This window comes from Hemicordylus capensis, chromosome 1 (assembly GCF_027244095.1).
Source record: "Hemicordylus capensis ecotype Gifberg chromosome 1, rHemCap1.1.pri, whole genome shotgun sequence".
NCBI lineage: Eukaryota > Metazoa > Chordata > Lepidosauria > Squamata > Cordylidae > Hemicordylus > Hemicordylus capensis.
The window spans coordinates 232,406,586-232,427,377 of record NC_069657.1 but is presented as its reverse complement, the minus strand read 5'-3'; the positions used below and the strand labels follow the sequence as shown (position 1 = coordinate 232,427,377).

Genomic DNA, 20,792 nt, shown 5'->3' with positions numbered 1-20,792 from the left:
TCTCAAGAGACAATGACACATTCTGGATGTGTGTAGGGCTCTGAAGTTGTATATATATGGAACAGAATCACTTCGCCAGCAGAATGTTGTCTTCATCTCCTTCAAGAAGTCTTCTCTAGGCAGGAAGCTTTCACCAGCTACTTAGAGCATATCTCCAGAATGTAAATTTCTACAGAAATACCCAACTCCTTAGTAGTAGAAGCACCCCAAGCTAAGGATTAAACAAGGTACTCTTTGATGGAGAAGGAAAAAACTAGAGTATGCACCATTGGTTGTCACTTATACTCTACTGCATCCTTAGAACTCCACATAAATAACTACCAAGAATGTATGGAGAGGTATATTTTTAATTAGAAAATATATCTCCTACTTGGTGGTGATAATACAAGAGACCTACTTGTGACAAGAGACCTAGTTGTGAGACCTAGAGGCTATTCACATGCGTGTACAAAACCAGGGTAATGGAGCCCAGCCCAGTTTTGCATGAACGTGTGACCCCCTGGGATTGGGCCCAGCAGCACCAGGGCAGCAAACCTGCCTACGGTGCCACCCTTGAAAACGGGATTAGGAGAGTGAGCACTCTTCTAACCCTGGTTCCTTGATCATGTATCAGCCATGGCTGCTTGACTTAGGGAGGGGAGAGAGATCTCTATAATGCACTTCATACTCATGTAGTACATTATTGGAGCTCCAGGGGTTGGGCGACAAGTGGTGCATACCCTGTTCCCAGCCCTTGGAGCTGTCGGCAGTAGCCAGTGCTTGTCTGGGCGGGTGAGGTAAGGGAGGTAAGCACTTTCAGGCTTCCTCCCCACAACCGGGTAGCCCTTTCTCACTGCTTTTGAGAAAGGGCTTCTTCAAGAAGAGGGATTCATGCTTGCAAAGCAACAATCCATTCTGTCAGACACATTGCAGATTGCAGTTCACGAACAGTGGCAGGTGCAACCTCTTTTAGGCGGCATGCATGGTTAATATCCTTTGGATTTACTCTGGAAGTAAGAGGCTCTATAGAAGATTTGCCTTTTGATGGTTTGGCCCTGTTTGGCCAGCAAAATAGGGATGTGCAAGGAACTGGTTTGGAGGCCCTTTATGGGCCTCCGAACCACTTTGATCGGCCGGCAAAGGGGAGGCATACCTTTAAGGTTGGGGTTGAAATGGATCCCCGCCAGTGCTCCATTTCAAAAGTCCTCGTCAGGGTGGCAGCGTAGACGGCTGAGGTGTCCTCCTCAGCCGGATGTTGACGGAAGTACCCAGCACACGTCACACTCACTCAACCACCTACCTGACATGCGTGTGCAAGTGTGATGTGCACGCTTATGCGCCCAGTGTGCACACGTGAACGGGCTGCTTCTGTTAATATCCGGCCGAGAAGGACACCAGGGTGGCAGGGAGATATGCTGCTGCCCCGAAGGGGACTTTTGAAATGGAGCGCTGGCAGGGGAAATGCGGCGAGAGTGGTAAGGGCACCCTCCCCTGCCCTTAAGGTATGCCTCCTGTCTTTGAACCACTGCCCGCTGGTTCCATGCACATCCCTACAGCACAATGATGGAGCGTATTCATAAGCTCAGGAATACGGCCCTTTCTGTGAGCTGCTTCTCTAAACAGTACAAGCAAAGAAGATGATCACAAACTGCCATGTCCAGGAGCTCTTCTGCGCAGCAATCTGGTCATTCCTTTTGACAGAGTAATTTTTAGCTTACTTTCTGGTAGGCTTATGAGATCACCCAGCATTCTGTGTGTCGGTCTGTATGTCCCCAACTTTGCAATGCCTGAACCAATATGAACCAAATCGGATACAGTTGTAGGGACACACAGGGACAACTCAACGGCATAACTTGTGATGATGTAATCCACCCCAGTTCAAGATGGTGAATGCATAAACTTTTGCGGCTCAAGTGGGCTAACTTGTGGGCCACCTAACCGATCTGAACCAAACCTAACCGATTTGAACCAAATTTGCTACAGCTGGAGGGATACATAGGGATGCTTCAATAGCGTAGTTTGTGATGATGCCATCCACCCCAGTTCAAGATGGCAAACACATGAACATTTGAGGCACTAGTGGGCTAACTTGTAGACTGTTTGACCGATTTGAAACAAATTTGGTACAGTTGTAGTGAGTGTGACACACATGGACATCTCAATGGCAATTCAAGAAGGCAGATGAGTAAATGTTTGAAGTGCAAGAGGGCTAACTTGTGGACCACCTAACCAATTTGGATCAGATTTTGTACAGTTGTATTGAGTGACACACAGGGACATCTCAACAGCATGGTTTGTGATGATGTCATCTACCCAATTCAAGAAGATGGAAGTGTGAACATTTGAGGTGCAATTGGGCTAACTTGTGAACCACCTAACACAGGGTTTCTTAACCTTGGGCCCCCAGATGTTGTTGGACTACAACTCCCATCATTCCCAGACATGGCCTTTGTGGCTGAGGATGATGGGAGTTGTAGTCCAACAACATCTGGGGGCCCAAGGTTAAGAAACCCTGACCTAACAGATTGAACCAGATTTGCTACAAATGTAGGGACACACTACAGTTTTGCACTAGGACCGGGAAGATCTGAGTTTAAATCCCCATTCAACTATGAAACTCACTGGGTGATAGGGATGTGCACGGAACTGACTGGACCAGTTCATGCGAGTGTGGACTGGACTCGAACCCAACCGGGCCAGTTCGGTCTGGCATCCCCTCAAACCCCCCCGGCTCAGACTGGTGCTCTGTTTTTTTTGGGGGGGGGGAGTTCCTGGAGGTGGTGGGGGGAGGGGGTTCATGGAGGTTCATCCTCCCCCCACCAACTCTCTTTATAGCCCACTCTGGCCAGTTTGGCTGCTCTTCGGCTGGATTTTGGCCTTCTCCTGGTGGCCATTTTGGAGGCCGCTCGCCTGCGCAATTGGCCTCTGTGTGGCCCAGGCCATGCAGAGGCCAATTGTGCAGGTGTGCAACCTCCAAAATGGCCACCGGGCTGCCGGGAGAAGGCCGAAGAGTGGCTGAACTGGCTGGAGGGGGCTATAAAGATAGCTGACAGTGGGAGGGGGAACCTCCGCGGACCCCCTGCTACCTCCAGGAACTTCCCCAAGGGGGAGTAAGGTTAACAAAAATTCATTAAAAAAGAAAGTGTGCAAACGTTTGCGAACCCCCGAACGGTCGGGGGATGTTCAGGGTCGGACTGAACAGGGTGTCGAGCCGAACTGGTTCAACGTTGAACAGATTCAATGTCGAACCTGTTTGCACACACCTGCTGGGTGACTCTGGGCCAGTCATGTTTCTCTCAACCTAACCTACCTCACAGGGTTGTTTCTAGGATAAAAATAACCATGTACACCTCTCTGAGCTCCTTGGAGGAAAAGCAGAATATAAATGTAAAATAAATAAATAAATAAATCCTCCCTGATTCAAGGTGGCAGACACATGAACTTTAAAGTACAAGTGTGAACTGATTTGGACCAAATTTGGTACAGTTGTAAGGACACATAAGGGTACTTTAAACACATAGATGTTATTTACCCCAATTCAAGATGGCAGATGCATGAACGTTTGAGGTGCAAGTGGGCTAACTTGTAAACTGCCTAACTGATTTGGACCAAATTTAGTCCAGTTGTAGGAAAAGTGAAAGGAAAGTTGGCAAATTAGTTCTTACAGAACAACATGTTAACACTTTAAGAAGGGTATATCTTACTCCAGTTCAAAGCCTCTCCTCAAAATTGAAGTCAACTTTCTTGTACACCAAACTCTCCTGACTAGCTTAGTTATCCCATAAGGCTCCACCCATTCCTTCATGTCTGGGAACTCATAATTATCTCTGGGTTGTTTGCAACGGCTGCAGTCTAGAATCCAAAGACATTCTTTTCTGGAATCAATCAATTCTTGAACAAGAAGTAAATACTTCATTAGCAAAAGGAGCAATAGTGTGTGTGTGTGTGTGTGTTCATGTTCAAATCTTCTCCATTTGACACACAGTATGATTGTGAAAATTTTGGACCTCCAAGAGCTGAACAAGTTTATCCATCCCAAGATATTCTGTATGGTCACCATACAAAAACAACAAATATTTATATACCACTTTTCAACAAACATCTCCAAAGTGGTTTACATAGAGAAATTGCAAATAAGTTAGTTAGTAAGTGGATCCCTGTCCCTAAAGGGCTCATAGTCTAAAAGGAAACAAAAGATAAGACACCAGCAACAGTCACTGGAGGTACTGTGCTGGGGATGGATAGGGCCAGTTACTCTTCCCCTGCTAAATAAAGAGAATCACCACGTTAAAAAGGTGTCTCTTTAGCAGGGGTTGATTCCTACAACTACAGTTGATTGCTATTCACTTATCAAAGGGCATATGATTTGCATCCCTGGATCTCAGGGATGCATACGTCTAAATTGCAAGTAGACCACACCACAGAAAATTCCTCAGATTCCAGCTGGGCTCCCAGACCTATCAATACAAGTTTCTTCCTTTGAGGCTGTTAATGGCCCCCAGGGTCTTTACAAAATGTATGGCCATGATGGTGGCAGTTTTACAGAGGTGAAGCATTCAACTCTTTCCCTTACTTGATGATTGGCTTGTTGTGGCAAGATCTCCTGCACACCTCCAGAAAGATATTCACAGAATTCTATACCTCCACTGGGATCTAGGACTGAAAGTTAATTTCAAAAAATCAAAGTTGATGCCAACAAAGTCCATTTGCTTCATCAAAATGATCTTCAGTTCTTGCGTAGAGGAAATATTCTTGCCTTGAGACTGTATAAACAGTACCCCAAAATTGGCAATTCAAATATTTACGATACTGGTCCATGGAATGTTCACCATACCTTTGTGAACTTTTGAGTTTGATGGTGTCTCCATCTGTTTCCCAGAATGGGAAATTGCACACGCGATTGCTCCATAGGTGGTTTCTTGATGCATTTGATCTGCATCAACAGCCACAATCTATGTTTCTTCACCAACCTGTTAGGGTGCATCTGTGATGGACTCATGTGGAATCTCTATCTGTAGCCTGTCCTTTCACATAACCACACCCATATGTTCATGTCATCAGCAATGCTTCCACAACAGGCCAAGAGCAGAGAGCCACACCTCTTTGTCTAGAGCTTCTAGCACTGGTGAATACTCTCAGGGCCTCCCTCCCCCATTTTCAAGTATCTAGGTTAGATTACTGTAATGAGCTGTAGGTGGAGCTGCCTGTGAAGACTTCAGAAACCTCAGTTGGTTCAGCGTACAACTGCATGGCTCTTCTATGGGTAGATAGGAGGGAACATATTTCACCAGTACTTAAAGAGCTTAACTAGATGCTAGCTTGACCTATGAAGTTTTTAACTGCCTACTCCCATATGAATCTGTCTAATTGCTGGGATCTTCTCTTGAGGTCCAGTTCTGGGTGCCCCATTTTCTGAGGTGAAGGGGATGTTAGGATTTCCCAGTGTGGCATTTTATTTATGGAACTCCCTTTGTACATTCTGTTTAGTCCTGTTAAACTGTAGACTCCCTGCTGATTGATTCTACATCTGTTTTTCTCTTGATAATGCATTGCATATTAAGTTTTTGCTTTGTGAATGAAGTAGCTTCTTTTCATGGAAGGACAGTTCCGCACATGGAAGGGGCTCTTCTTCTTTGAGCAAAGGTTCTTCTTTAAGCAAAACTCTTGTTGAATGGAAGCTCCTTTCATTCACAACGTGAACACACAGTGTGAATACAGCCCTATGTTCTTTTATTTTGGTATATTTAATTTTAATTTTATTTTGAATTAAATTATATTGTAAACTGCCTCAAGAATCCTTGGTTAGGAGGCAGTGTAAAATAGTATAAATTCAAATCTATCTAAAAACATTCCACTCACTAGCTAATTAAATAAGTGCTTTTAATATGAAATTTGACTCTGAGATGAATTGAGAATTCTTAATGTCATACCTCTATTGAGAAGATGAATAAAAGTGAGGTAAGTCATATCAGGCCTCTGATGATAATGATATGTCAGAGTCTAGAGAATGAATAATGTAGAAGAAAATAGAATGCAGGGGAAGATGGGTTCTCTAATGCAGGGATCCTCAGCGTTGGGCCCCCAGATGTTCTTGGACTTCAACTCCCATAATCCCCAGGCCCAGGGACCTTTGGCTGGGGATTATGGGAGTTGAAGTCCAAGAACATCTGGGAGCCCAACGTTGAGGATCTCTGCTCTAATGGATGCTGTGACAGACCAATTCTCTTGGCCTGAACAGAGAATGTGAATGTTCACCTTCAGATACTCATTTCAGGAGTTCAGCGTAGAGTGCTAGTGGATAGAAGTAAGTGATTGCAGATAGAGAAAAAGAAACATGATCATATACCCATCCTAGGAGCAGTGTTCCCTCTAAAAAGGGATTCCCAGATGTTGTTGACTACAATTCCCAGAATCCCCAAGCAAAAGCCATTGCAGTTGGGGATTCTGGGAGTTGTAGTCAACAACATCTGAGAATCCCTGTTAGAAGAAACACTGCCTAGGAGTCTTTGGAGCTAGAGAGCGCAAGACACAAAGATGCTGGTTTCCTTCTTGGAAAGGAAGTGAAGAGCTTTAGTTGTGGGATAAAGGGAACCGAATCAGCAAGACTTCTGGCTCAGAGAGAAACACTTACTGATGGCCAGAATCTGCTAACTGGGGTGCTCTGAGGTATCTCTAGGGGAAATGGGGAGGTAAGCAAACCAGTCTATGAAAAAGAAAATAGTCTGTATGGTGTACATGTACAGGTCGTGAACATGGCTCAGGGCGGTTTACACAAAGAAACAATAAATAAATAAGATGGATCCCTGTCCCCAAAGGGCTCACAATCTAAAAAGAAACCTAAGATATACACCAGCAATAGTCACTGGAGGTACTGTGCTCTGGAACTGCAGCAAACCAGGGGGAAAGGGACTGGTGGGAAATAAATGTACCACAACTGCAGGAAGCAGTGCATGTGCATGCACTACAAATGCATTCCATAGTACTAGCTTGTTAAAAATCTTCCTCCAAGTCTAATGGGAGGGGAAATCAGTCTATCCTGTTAAATTCTGTTTATGACTGAAGGCAGAAAATAGTTTAAATGGTTCTACCCAAACCATAAAAGTAAAGTAAAGTGTGCCTTCGAGTTGATGTTGACTCCTGGTGACCACAGAGCCCTGTGGTTGTCTTTGGTAGGAGGGGTTTACCATTGGCATCTTCTGCGCAGTATGAGATGATGCCTTTCAGCATCTTCCTATATCGCTGCTGCCCAATATAGGTGTTTTCCATAGTCTGAGAAACATACCCAGCAGGGATTCAAACTGACAGCCTCTGGCTTGCTAGTCAAGTCATTTCTGAGGCATCCGGAATGTACCCAGAGCAGAATCGCTAATTGCCTTCCCATTGACTGGGAGATGTGCATGTTTCGGAGTACCAGTTACAAGCAGAGATAACAGTGTAGCTACTATGGAGAAGGAGAAGAATTGTGTTAAGGGGGAGCAGGAAATAATGGGGAAACAAAATAATATCTTTATAGACATTTTTGTAAATCAGAATGGGATGACACCTTTCGACGTGGTAGACCTTTGTTAGAGTTTATGCTGGACCCTTGTTAGGGCTTGATACGGCCCTGTTTCATGCAGAAGTGTGTGTGTGTGTTTATACATACACATATACATACACACACGCATATATCAGCTGCAGAGGCGCAGCAGGGAAGCAGCTTGCCTAGAGTGCAAGAGGCTGTTAGTTCGAATCCCCGCTGGTGTGCTTCCAAGACTGTGCCTAGTAAATACATTTGTAGTCACCTATATTGGGAAGCAGCGATATAGGGAGGTGCTGAAAGGCATCATTTCATACTGAAGAGGCACTGGTAAACCACTGGTAAAGAAAATCCCATGGAATGTAATCGCTAGGAGTCAACACCGACTCAGCAGCACAATATATACACACACATATATACACCACACACATGGGAGAAAGAGAGAGAGAGAGAGAATATGTCAGTCTACAGTATTCAATTGCAGCCTCCCTTGGCAAGCAGTACATTCCCAACACTTCTCTATAGAGTCTTTATGTCCTTCCCTCTCCAAGCTCTGTGATTGGAAGGGATATGAACCAATCACAGCATGCATTGAGCAGCTGCAAGCCTGAGGCATTGAAGCAGTGATCTCAATCACATAGCTGTTCTCCTTCCCCAATCAGTGTTTTCCATGTGGCACATCACCAGATTCAGTGACAAGTGTTGTGACATCTGCAACAGAGCAAAGTATGAAATCAGCCATCCAATCATCAGATATGATATGGAGGATATTGTATTGAGTGGGGTCGATATTAGTGGTTTTGCATCAAAACAATACAGTGCAAAATGCTGCAGATAGGGAGCATTGATTATTGTACCAATTCGATGCTCAGCCCTACAATTTGGCTGTCAAAGCTTCCTCAGTCCCAAACAGTTATATTGAATATCTTACTCAAGTTCATGAATGTCATATACCATTCTTGCTTCATGGACTACTTTTGCAAATGGAAAGCATCTGTTTCCCATTAGAAATAAAACTTCACAGAGATTCAGAACCCAGAGAGAGAGAGAAGTCTTGTTGATGGCAAGATGGCAAAATAGTAAAGTTTTCAATTTGTTGCTCAATTAAAATCACAGCATAAGAATCTGTCTACATATTGATAGACTGGTATCTTGTGAAGTAAATAGTGATTAGAAATTATGCTGCTAGAAATGTAATTCTAGACTCTGAAGATACATCGTTTTTTTACACACCAGATTTTCAGTTTGACAAAACAGATGATTGACTGTGAATTGAAATATTATGTAGACCTTATTTTACACAGCTATTGTGAACAAAGATCCTTATTTGAAGGATTTTTCAAGACAGATTCTGCACATGAGCCATTCATCTCCTCAACCTTTGCCTGCAGATGTGACTTTTAAAAAACCTGAGTATGTACAAAACTTCTGTTCTTAAATGCCTTTGATTAAGCGAAGGCTAGAATAGCTTCTATAAGTGCTTTAGTCTATGCATAATTGTGTATAAAATCATATTCAGCTGCTCCTCCCTTTACAGGAAAAAGATAAATCTCTGATTAAATTTCCATTTCCAAGCATCAGTTGTAATTGTGTACCAGTCCTTGTAGCAAAGAGTTCTTTATTGATAGCTTAAAATATTGAAAGAGTTTGATTAAAAGCTTTAGATAACCTTTTGTAAGTTTGTGATGCAGGTCTCAAATTCATGTAGTGGGTGCTAGTTATATATGTTTTCTTTTCTTTTGGTTTGGTATTTCAGGTGCAGTGGCAAGCACAGAAGTAAAAATGAAGTTACAAGAATTTGTCTTAAATAAAAAAAAAGCGTTGGCGCAACGGAATCTTAACCATTGCATTTCCAATGACCCTTGCTTCTGGTATGGGTAAGTGGTGTCAGATCAGACCTCGGTTTCACTCAGTTCTTGCTAATAGATTGATAGGGAGAATAAATTTAATACATTAAGAATTTATGCATTAAGAATGCGTTGAGAATGCATTCATTAAGGCTGCAATTCTAAACACAATTATTAGAGTATAATCGTCACTAAACTCATAGGGACTTTTATGTAAATATGTTGTTTAGGGATGTGCACGGAACTGGCACGTGGAAGTTTGAAGGTTGGGGCGATTACTTTAAGGGTGGGGGAGGGTGCACTTACGCCTCCCGCAACTCCCCCCCCCCCCGGTGCTCCATTGTAAACCAGTCCAGCGGGGCGGCAGCGTACCTCCTTGCCACCCTGTCTCCTCCTCGGACCAGAATTAAGCAGAAGTACCTGGCATGCATGCATACATCGGGCATGTACACGTACTTGTCTCACACACACCCAGCGTGTGCGCAAGCAAGCGTGATGTGCACACGCACGTCGGGTACTTCCACTTACTTGTCCGACGAAGAGACGGGGCGGCAGGGAGGTATGCTGCCACCCCGCTGGACTGTTTTACAATGGAGCACTGGCATGGGAAAAGCAGCCCTTCCCTGCACTTAAAGTCATCCCCCCTCCTTTGAGCCTCCGGAACTGCCATTTGTTCGAACCGGTTCAGAGGCCCATAAAGGGCCTGTGAACCTATTCCGTGCACATCCCTATTGTTCATGTCGTACCCTCCCCTGGTTCTTTTAGGTAGAGTGGAAAATAAATCTTCCTTTATGTGCCATGGGTAGGATAGTAAGTAATGGATGACCAAAGAAGTTGCAAGGGATTTACTGACCAGACATAATTTCATAGGGCCATTTCACACTTTGTTCTTTTCCTACTTTAAGAGCAATTCCATGTGGGGGGGAAAACATGAAATCTTCATGTATGATGATTGTGCATGCAAATATTTTGCTTTCCAGTCATGTGGTTATACAGTAGGATAACTGAGCATGCAATCATTTGTAATGACAATTTATGCAAGGATTTTCTACTTTTTCCAACAGAGAAGTGTTTTCCATGTTTGAGAAGTATCTGAAATGCCTGAGTGATGTGGAGGGGTGTGAGGAGAAACATTAAAGTCCTCACACAGCAGAGTATGCTCTAGTGGTAAAGAGGTTTAGCCCAAGAGGTTATATGAAAACAGTAGGTTGAGTTCAAAAAACAAAGATTTATTATTTGCACCATTTATTCCAGGATTTAGAGATCAAAGTCAACACTTTGAGTTGTGCTTTGAAAACTGCAGAAACCAGTGGATGTTTTGAGGCATTGCTGGGATGTGTATAGAAAGATTTGTGGGTTATATCTAAACTGCTGTAATTTTCTTCTTTGCAAAACACTAAAAGTTTAAAATTAAAACTAGAAACACCGATTGGCCAGTGCTAATCGTTGTTAAATGTACATATACAGTCCAATGGTAAGTGTGTTCAGGATTGTAGACTTTTGATCATATTTATTGTTGTAAGTACCCTGTTGGTTTTCAGATCAGATCAGAACAGAAAATGACGCAAATATTTGTTTCCTGAAGGCACCAGCATAGACTTAAAACTGTGAGACTGTCATATTTGTATGCATATTCTTGACTCTGTAATATACTTTTTTCTTTAGGAAAACACAGCATAGTTCTCTTGACCAGAGCTCTCCACCACAAAGCGGAGTATCAGGCACCTACAATCATCCTGTACTTGGGATGTATGATTCCAAAGATGATTTTCCACTCAGAAAAACAGGTAAATCCCAACTTCTATTGCTCAAATTCTTAAAAACAAAAGAGTTACTCTGTTTGGTAACTATTTTGCAGAGAAACATTATTGCAGAACACTGAGTGGCTCTGAAAAATAGTAAAATTAGGGGTATTATGCCTAATACGCAGGAAGTATTGCATGATTTTTATTTTTGTAAAACTGTAAGGAAAGTGCTACTATCACCATGCTGATCAAATTGCTATGAACACTTCTTGTAAAAAACAAATCAGACTAGATTGTAAACTAGCAGTATGTTTCAGCAATAACTATTCCTCTGTGAGCTGATATTGAGCTCATGAATGCATTAAGTGGCTTATTACAAAAATTGCTTAGCAGTTTTAAAGTGTTTAATACAGTGTGGGTGTGCACGTCAGAGAGAATCTCCACTCTTTGTGATGCATAGAACATCCTACATGTTAATATCGCTCATTCACCCTGTACTTCCTAATGCTGTCATGGTCTTAAGGCTGGTTTCTGTGCACTGGCTGGCATCCAGATTAATGCTGCACTTGAGCAAATACACTAGTGCAAGGATGTTGCACTAGCTTGTTCCAGTAAGTCGGGAGCTTCTGTTTCAGATTTTTTATTGCACTGGTGCAACAGGGTGTGTTTGCACAACCTTGAAAGTTTTTCATTCTGTGAAAACTCTTTTCTCCTGAGGCTCTTGGAGGGCATTCTGAATGAGTGGGTATGGCGCCTCCCCTTGAGCCATAGGCAGTCTCTTAGAAGAAGAAGAAGCTCCTCCAAGGGTAGGTTTCCCCCTCCTCCCCAGACCAACCCTGCCTAGTGAGCGGGTCAGTAGGCTCTCGTGAAGCTCTTCAAGGGCTTCATGTTCCTTCAGTTTTCTTGTAGGCTAGCTTCTCCCCACACTTCCCCCCCCCCCCCAAATGTCCAGATAGGGCCGGGGCACTTCACTGGGGCCAGGGACAGCAGCATTTTTTTCTGCATTAGTAGCAAACAAGTTGGAGTAGGGGAGCCTTTTGTGGTGAGGCTGTGACTCTTTCTGGCTCAGCAGCTGACCACAGTGGAGAAGATAATGTGTAATGGCTGTTGGCTGGGCTACAAGTCTCCATCCTGCTTGGAGCACTCCTATCAATTGCAGGAGGTCGCAGCCATGTTGGGCCCAGATCAACTTGGCTTCGCACAGAGTGTACCACATAGCCCTTATCCTTTGGAGGGGAATGCTATGCTGGGACAGTTGCTATCCCTCTGCTAACTATAAGAGAGCCACCACTTTAAAAGGTGAATCAGAGTTGTGGCAACATGCAATCCTTTCGATATTGGCTAAGTATTTATCATCACTCTTTGGAACCTTTCAGCATCTCAAGGTTAACACTAAAAAATTTTTAAAAAAACAGTTAATGTGCTATGTTCAAATTTGCCATATGTGTCAAACTGCTGTGGGGTTTTTTTTTTTTTGTATTTTTCTATGTGTATTGATATTTTAACAATTATTTGAATTTATGAAATTGTAAGCTGTCTTGAATCTCCTGAGAAAGGTGGGGGATATATAAATATAAATATAAATAAGTAAATAAATAAATTATTTATCTTCCTCAGAAAGGTAAAATATACATATCTATTTTAATAAATAACTAATTAATATGAAAAAAGAAAGTATAAAAGCATGTTGACACATTTTGATATTTTATTTAGACTTTATTGAATGCAACCCAACTCAAACAATATGAATACTGTTTAGTTGCAATGGGAAAAATCAAGGAGTTGTATAATGTTTTACATGTTGTAATGGTTGTAATGGGAAAAATCAAGGAGTTGTATAATGTTTTACATTATACTTGTTTGCTGTAGTATCAGTTGCTTGTCTGGTTCATTGTCATCATCTGAATTGTATGTGTCTTCCCATACAGGGTTAGGCAGAGCTTTTTCTTTTTTCTTTTGGTCTTTTTTTGTCCAGGAACTTGGGAGCCCAAATTGGCAACTGATGGAGGCAGAGTCAGTCACAAAATGGTGGCCCAGGGAGGCAGAGCCAGTCACAAGACAGCTTATGAAAATATTTACTTCTGCAGAATGCTTGAATCTCTTGTTGTTCTTCAGTAGTTTTTTCTACTCACAGAGAAATATTTAGGAAACCATAGCTGCTTGAGTCATATGGAGGGGTGTGAGGAAAAACATTAAAGTCCGCACACAGCAGAATATGCTCTAGTGGTAAAGAGGTTTAGCCCAAGAGATTATCTGAAAACAGTAGGTTGAGTTCAAAAAACAAAGATTTATTAAGAAACTAAACATCACATACTGAGAGAGAGAGACATTGAACAACTTACCCCAAAAGGCACTTGCCTTCAACAACTGAACAGTTCTAACTGACTCTGACCTAGACAGATGTATTAACATCTCACCTTGCCTTTAGTGGCTAGAAGAGGTCACTGCAGGGCTAATAACAAAGCTTTAGCATTCTCCCTTCAAACACTCCTTCTCATTGCTCAAGCACCGATCAACAACTCCCATCATCTTCTGCAATGCAAGAAAATGAGTACATCTGCTATATAGTCTCCATTGGGGAGTATTTCAGTCCGCAAGACCTTTTTCTTGTACATAATGTTATTTTCCCTCAGTATAGTTTGTTCTGGATTGTCCTGTCTATTTGTGAAACCAAAATACCCAGCCGTGCATGGCCTTTTGCGGCAGCAGAGGAGCAGGTAAGGACCTGCATGCTACCATTTGCCACCTACCGAAATGTTTCGGATACGGCTGCCCAAATTGTTTTGCCGCTCTGCTAATAAGGTGTCTAAATAATTTGGGAACAACCCCACCACTATGACCTCCACAATGTTGAGCTGGCAGGGGAAGTAGCATTGGTGGATGAAATAGGCCTATTCTGGAAGTGGATGCCATCCCACTCCATCAGCAAAGAAGAAAGAACTGATCTGGGTTTTAAGACAGCCAAGGACCATCTCACCCTGCTGGTGTGTGGCAGTGCTGCAGGAGATTGCGTTGTCAAGCCCATGCTCCTGTACAGTGAGTGCACAGAACTCTTATGCCCTGAAAGGGAAGAATAAAAACCAGCTTCCTGTCTCCTAGAGAGCCAACAGGAGAGCATGGGCGGCTACAGTGCTTTTCTCTGACTGGGTCAACAAATGCTTTCTGCATATGAGGTGCAGAGATATCTGGCCTCCAAGAACCTAGTTTTCAGAGTTCTCTTGGTGTTTGGCAATGCCCCTGGCCATCCTGAGACTCTGCAGTTTGCACACCTGAACCTGAAGATCACCTTCTTGCTGCCCAACACCACCTCCTTTATTCAACCAATGGACCAAGGTCTGATCGTGACTTTCAAGTTGTACTAGAATCTCATGTAAGCTGATCCCTCTTTGTCTGTCACCGATTGCTGGAGGAGCTACAGCATCGTGGGCTGCATTGAGAACATCATGGCATCCCTTGCAGAGATCAAATTGCACACATGGAACACGGTGGGGAAGAAGTTGTGTGGCCTGGGGCAGTCACCTTTTCATCTGCTTCAGCTGTTACCTCCGTAGCTGATGGAGCAGCTTTGTGCACACCTTTGGTGAAAGCCTGCAAGACATTGAGCCACATGTGGTAGAGGAACTCCTCCAGTTAGGAGGAGTTTACAGAGGAAGAATTGGAGGACATCATCCAGTAGCTCCTGAGAGTGAGGGGGAAAAAGAGGAAGAGATGCTCCCCAAGCCCTTCATCACAAAGGGGCTATCTGAGATTCTGCAGCCCTGCCTTGGCCGACAAAGTCTTTGAACTTGATCCTGATGGAGTGCAGCATTACGTTCAAAAGACAGCTGGAGGTTGCTTTGCAACCCTACAAGGACACATATTGGGCTCTGCAAAGCAAACTACATCTACCACCACAGCTGCAGAGTTATTATCAGAAAGTGACACCTCCATTTTCCACGGCTTCAGGGAGGAAGAGGATGATGACGATGACAATGTCGGCAGCAGGTCTGCCTCTGCAGGGCCGGCTTCTCCTACCTGATCTTTGCTCCAAGCAGAAGACTGGAGCTGGAATGCTGCAAACTCCAGTGGTGGAGCAGTGGAGTGAAGAAACACCTCTGTGTGTGCTTACTTGAACTGAAACCAATTCTGTGCTGCTTTTCTGGCCAATCTACCAACCAATCAGGCCAGGGGTTTGTGCTGCTAAGTGTTGGACTTCAATTGTGGAGGGTGAAGAAACTCCCCTAAAGTAAAGTGTGTGTTTACTTGAACTGGAGTTCTGTGCTGCCTGGTCAACCTAACAACCAATTAGGCCAGGGGTATGTGCTGCTTGTGCACTTAAACTGTGGAGTGGAGAAACTTCACAATTATACATTACTGGAGAAGCTGGGGACCACTGCTGCAGCACCTGGAGGTTGGGAGAGTGGAAAAGCTGAGGTGGCCAAGGTACACTGCTGTGCTTCTTCCTTATTTCTGCTTCCCCCCTGTCTTTTTGGTGATTTGGGGATCATTTTCCAGGGCCCTGGAACCTAATCCCCCAATTGCCATTGATTCAAGGTTTCATTATTTGTGGTTTCATTATCTACGGTTATAGGATGGAATGGAACCCCTGCAAATAACGAGGGCCATGTGTACTTGTTTTCCCCACTAATTAAATAAGTACCGTATATACTCGAGTATAAGCCAAAATTTTCAGCACCCAAAATATGCTGAAAAAGTCAGCCTTGGCTTATACTCACTCGATAGACTCCATCTATCTGCCCGCGCTAAAATGTCCCCCTGTAATAAAGTACATACTGGTCACAATATACCCCACTGATGTCTCAATTGATGTAATTTTATTGGCATTTATTTTGATTATTGAAACTCAGCAGTAGCTGCTGCATTTCCCACCCTAGGCTTATAATCGAGTCAATCAATTTTTTGGTTTCTTAGGTAAAATTAGGTACCTCAGCTTATATTCGGATCGGCTTATACTCGAGTATATATGGTAAATGTATATCTTGAATAATTGGTCAATTCCCCCTGATGAATTGATCTGCATGGCCCCACAAATATCACTGTGTATTAGCTAAGAGGTTGCACTCACTCACTTTCTCTCTCTCCCCTTGGAGGGAAGGTGGGTTTCGTTCCCTTCGCACTTACACAGCATGTATACTTGGACTCTTCATTACAGTGACTTATATTTAGGCCTCTGGCTAGATCCTCGTTCTCCAGTTGAAGTACTGCATTGGGGTCTCTGTGTTCCATTCTTCTATGCCATACACTGAAACATTTTTATGTGAACATGGTTTTGCAGTTTTGGGCCTCTTTTATACAATCCACTTCATATTGGCCACTCTCATGCAAAGTCCCTTTAATAAGTAGCTCACCTTTATCTGTGATAAAACAATATTTTCCTTTGATTTTCACCTCATAACCTTTTCCTGCAGCATACTTAACTGACATTAGACTGGGCTCAAGTGTGGGCACAGACAATGCATCCTCAGTAGTCAGTTTCATTGTTTCTCCTTTTTGCAGTTTGCAGTGGGGATTGCAGAACCTCTGCCTTCAGCAAACATCTGCTTCCCTTCCACTAGAACAGGGCTACTCAACTTAGTCCCTCCTGCAGATGTTGGCCTACAACTTCCATAATCCCTGGCCATTGGCCACTGTGGCTGGGGATTATGGGAGTTGTAGTGCAAAAACAGCTGGGGGGCCAAAGTTGAGCAGACCTGCACTAGAAAAATAGGAACCTTATAATTTGTGTCCAACTTAGTAAATCTTTCTCTTTCCTGAACCAAATTGCTGTTTGCGCCTCAATCAATACAAATTCCAGCTTTATGTTTGTAGAACTAGCTCTTAAATTCTCTGTATTAGCCTCATATGTTTTATTCTTTCCTTTCTTCCATGCATTGGGGGGGGGTATGTTAAGATGACTCACTCCTGTTTCATTGTAGTTTCACCTCCTTTTTAGTTGCAAATTCTTCGTTCTGAAGACATTTATTCTTCATGTGTCAGGGATTCCCACAGACAAAGCACTTTCTGTTCTTTTGATCAGTTCTAAAAATATTTTCTTCACTTGATTTCAGTTGCTGCCCATTGCTTCTGTGCAAATTGAAGTCTTCCAAGCAGTTTATTACAAACTCCAAAATCAAACCAACTTGGGCTTCCAATACATTTACAATAGGTTCAAAAGAGTAAGTCTGTTCAATAACAATCCAGTCTGAACCAAATTAGGCAAAATTTCTCCCTGTCCTTGCAGGTGTCGTGAAGTCTCCAACATCTCATTTACATGCTTAGACAGATCCTCTCCCTCCTTTAGTTTCTTATTACACATCTCTATAACTTGATGCACCTTTGAGACAGCTTTCTTTCATACAATTTCTTCAGTGTCTCCCACATGTCTTTTGCATGCTGTTTATTTCTTGGATGCACCAATATAGAGTCACTAACTGATAAATAAATTACCTTGGTGGTTTTATCATCAGCACTGTCCCAGGCTTGTCTTTCTTCTCCTTCTCTGAGAGGGTGCTCTGTCTGTAATACCCTGCAGATTCTGTGGCTTTTTAGGAGCATCTCCATTTTTAAAGACCACAGCTCAAAATCTAGACCCTGCCACTTCTCAATCCTCTCTAGCACTTCATTATTCAGGCTACTTACTTTCTTCACTGGTAATCAGCGCTCTGGTCCCATAACCCTGTTGAGGAGTGAGAGGAGAAACATTTAAGTGCTCACACTGCAGAGTATGCTTTGGTGGTAAAGATGTTTAGCCCAGTAGATTGAGTTCAAAAAACAAATAAGGATTTATTGAGAAACTAAAAACCACATACTGAGAGACATAGAACAAAATACCCAAACTGGCGCTAGCGTTCAACAACTGAACAGTTCTAACTGACTAACTGACCAAGACATCTCATCATGCCTCTAGTGGCCCGAAGAGGTTACTGTGGAGCTAACTGCAATGCTTTAGAATTCTTACTTCTAACAAGTGATGTGTGCACAGAGAAAAGACTGTAGGAAAGGAGGATTGGTGCTGCATGTCCCAGGTCTGGATGGACCTTGCTACTGGTTGGACAACTCCAGCAGTAGAGGGCAAAGATAAAAAGATGAGATGGACTGCAGTTATGAGCAGCTTCTTTGATGACTGCAGCAGCTGCTGCTATGTTTCCCCAATGTGAGGGAAACACTACAACTCACACCCTCACTGTCTCACAAACAACCAGGATATCCAGCAGAATGCCTGTTGCCCAGCCCCACTTTCAGTCTGCATACTGGGAGTGCACATGCTCTGTGGTAGTGCTGCTGCTGCCTCACCTTTGTCCTTTTCCACAAGGATTTTGGCTGGCAGGCGCACGCAGCTAGCCATTTTACCAGTTCTGGATGGGGTTGCACTCCCCTTGAAGGAACAAGTACGCAGCTTGGAGGTACTACTGGACCCGGCTCTGCTCTTGGAAGCTCAGGTGGAGGCGGTGGCCAGGGGTGCCTTTGCATGGCTTCGGCTGGTGCGCCAGCTGCGTCCCTTTCTCGAGAAGGCAGATCTGGCCACAGTTACCCACGCCTTAGTCACGTCGCGGCTGGATTACTGTAACGCGCTCTACGTGGGGCTGCCCTTGAAGAATATCCGGAAACTGCAGCTAGTGCAAAACGCGGCAGCGAGGGTGTTATCCAGAGCTGCCCGTTGGGAACATATCACCCCCATTTTGAAAGAGCTGCACTGGCTACCGGTTCATTTCCGGGTCCAATTCAAGGTGCTGGTTTTGACCTTTAAAGCCCTAAACGGTTTGGGCCCAGGGTATTTGAGGGACCGCCTGCTCCCAAGGGTTGCTGCCCGCTTGACGAGGACATCTGAGGGGGCCCTGCTCCGGGTGCCGACAATGAGAGAGGCCCGGCTGTCGTGCACTCGGGACAGGGCCTTCTCTGTTGCTGCCCCCAGACTCTGGAATGCTCTCCCAGTGGTCATTCGCTCCTCGGACTCCATCATGGCTTTTAGAAAGCTTGTAAAGACTTGGCTTTTTACCCAGGCTTTTACATAATCGTTTTTACTGCTGCTTCTGGGTCTTTTTATTTCTTGTATTGTTTTATGCCTGTTTTTATATGTTTTTATACTCTTGCATGTTGTTTTTATTGTGTTTTTATTGTATGTTTTTAACTTTTGTAAACCGCCTTGGGGCTATATTTTAACGAAAGGCGGTATAAAAATGCAAAAATAAATAAATAAATAAATAAAATCTGTGTGGCCATGGAAAAAAGTGAGTCTGCAGCTGAATGCTGGTATATTTTTTGCAGTGCCACTTCTTCCTCATCCCTCCTTTCCATCAGCTGCTGGGGGCCACTGCTGCTATCAAGAGGAGCCTCTTCTTTCCCTCCTTCCCTTTCCTGTCAGCTGCCCCTGCCTTCAACTGCCCAGGCAAGGGGTTGGTCAATTGGGCAAGCACAGTTGCTGCTGCAAATAATATAACAGGAAAGAGTGAAAGACAGTGCTGCTGCCCCCAAAACATGCTCCCCTTTTCTGATGACAACTTCAACATTCTGTATGTCTTACACTACACAATTACAATGTAAGAAGAGGAGAAAAGAGAAGTGGAGCATTCCTAGCTGGGAAGCCTGGTGGCAAGCATAGCAGCTTTAGGGGTGTGCAATACTACTACACCCTGAAGTGTTTCGCCCATCCCTGTTCTAATATCTTATTCATGCAGTTCCAGGTATCATCATCCATGTCCAAGCAATGGCATATCTCAGTGCTTATCAAACCAATGCTTGGAGGCCTGTTGACGCTGTGCATGTGGCTTGCAGTTCTTATGAGAGAGGAGCTGCTATAATTCCTGGACTAGGGTATTGTAGGACTCCAAAGGCGCACAGGTAGGGTCGTTAATTAGTAGGAATGATTGAATACACTGCAGGAGGTCAGAGGCAAGTAGCTCACTTAGCGCCTGATCCAGTTGTGGAGACTATTTAGCACAGCAATATGCTCCTCCCGCCAAGGATATGGTGGGATTATAATGGTTCTCTATGTGGGACTGATGAATGAAAGGCTTTAGAAGGAGCAAGATGGGGAGATGATCACTGACAAATTTGGAGGTAAACTCAAATCTCACCACCAGAGGGAGCAGATTCCCTGAGGTAATAAAGTAATCAGGCTCATTCTGGAGCTGGCCAGATAGGTGAACTCGGCAGGATGGTCATTTTCAAGCATGCCGTTCAGAATGAAGAGGTTAAGTCTGGTGGTAATTAGACTCAGGCAGAGACCCGCATAATTTGACCTTTGGTCCTTTGAAAGGCAGATAAGAGGGAGCCCGTCTGTCTCGGGGCTGGGTGGGTAAGCCCTCTCTTGAATGTATAAAGTATGGTCATCAGGACCCAGCCTAGTGTTTAAATCACCACCCATCACCACATATGCATTAGGAATGGAGAGGAGGAGATCTGCTACATAGTTTTCAAGTTCAGTCCATATTGATCTGACCTGTAGCCTCCTCCATTGCGGGGGGAGATAAATATTATCAACAGTTTGCAGTGGCTGAATTGAATCAAAATTGCCATAGCATATTGCTTGAGTGGTGGAAGCAGTTTCGAGGATGCGCGTAGAGATGCGCGTAGCAACAAGCACACCCAGGCCACCTTTGCATCTGCCACGGCCTGCCCCAGGTACAACTCCAACTATATATGAGTGAAACCCACTGAGTAATAATTCCCCAGTAGTCCAGGATTCCTGGATAATAATAATAATAATTATTATTATTATTATTA

General features: G+C 43.7%; 1 protein-coding gene across 8 annotated transcripts in view; it reads left to right on the top strand.

Annotated features, from left to right (window-relative positions):
• HDAC4 (histone deacetylase 4) overlaps window positions 1–20,792 on the top strand; it is a 321,662-nt gene that overhangs the window by 146,967 nt on the left and 153,903 nt on the right. For all 8 annotated transcript variants that reach the window (XM_053283223.1, XM_053283225.1, XM_053283224.1 and 5 more), the window contains 2 exons: window positions 9,255–9,375; window positions 11,011–11,132. In XM_053283223.1, coding sequence (XP_053139198.1) covers window positions 9,255–9,375; window positions 11,011–11,132 — 243 coding nt within the window. The remainder of the gene's footprint in view (window positions 1–9,254; window positions 9,376–11,010; window positions 11,133–20,792) is intronic.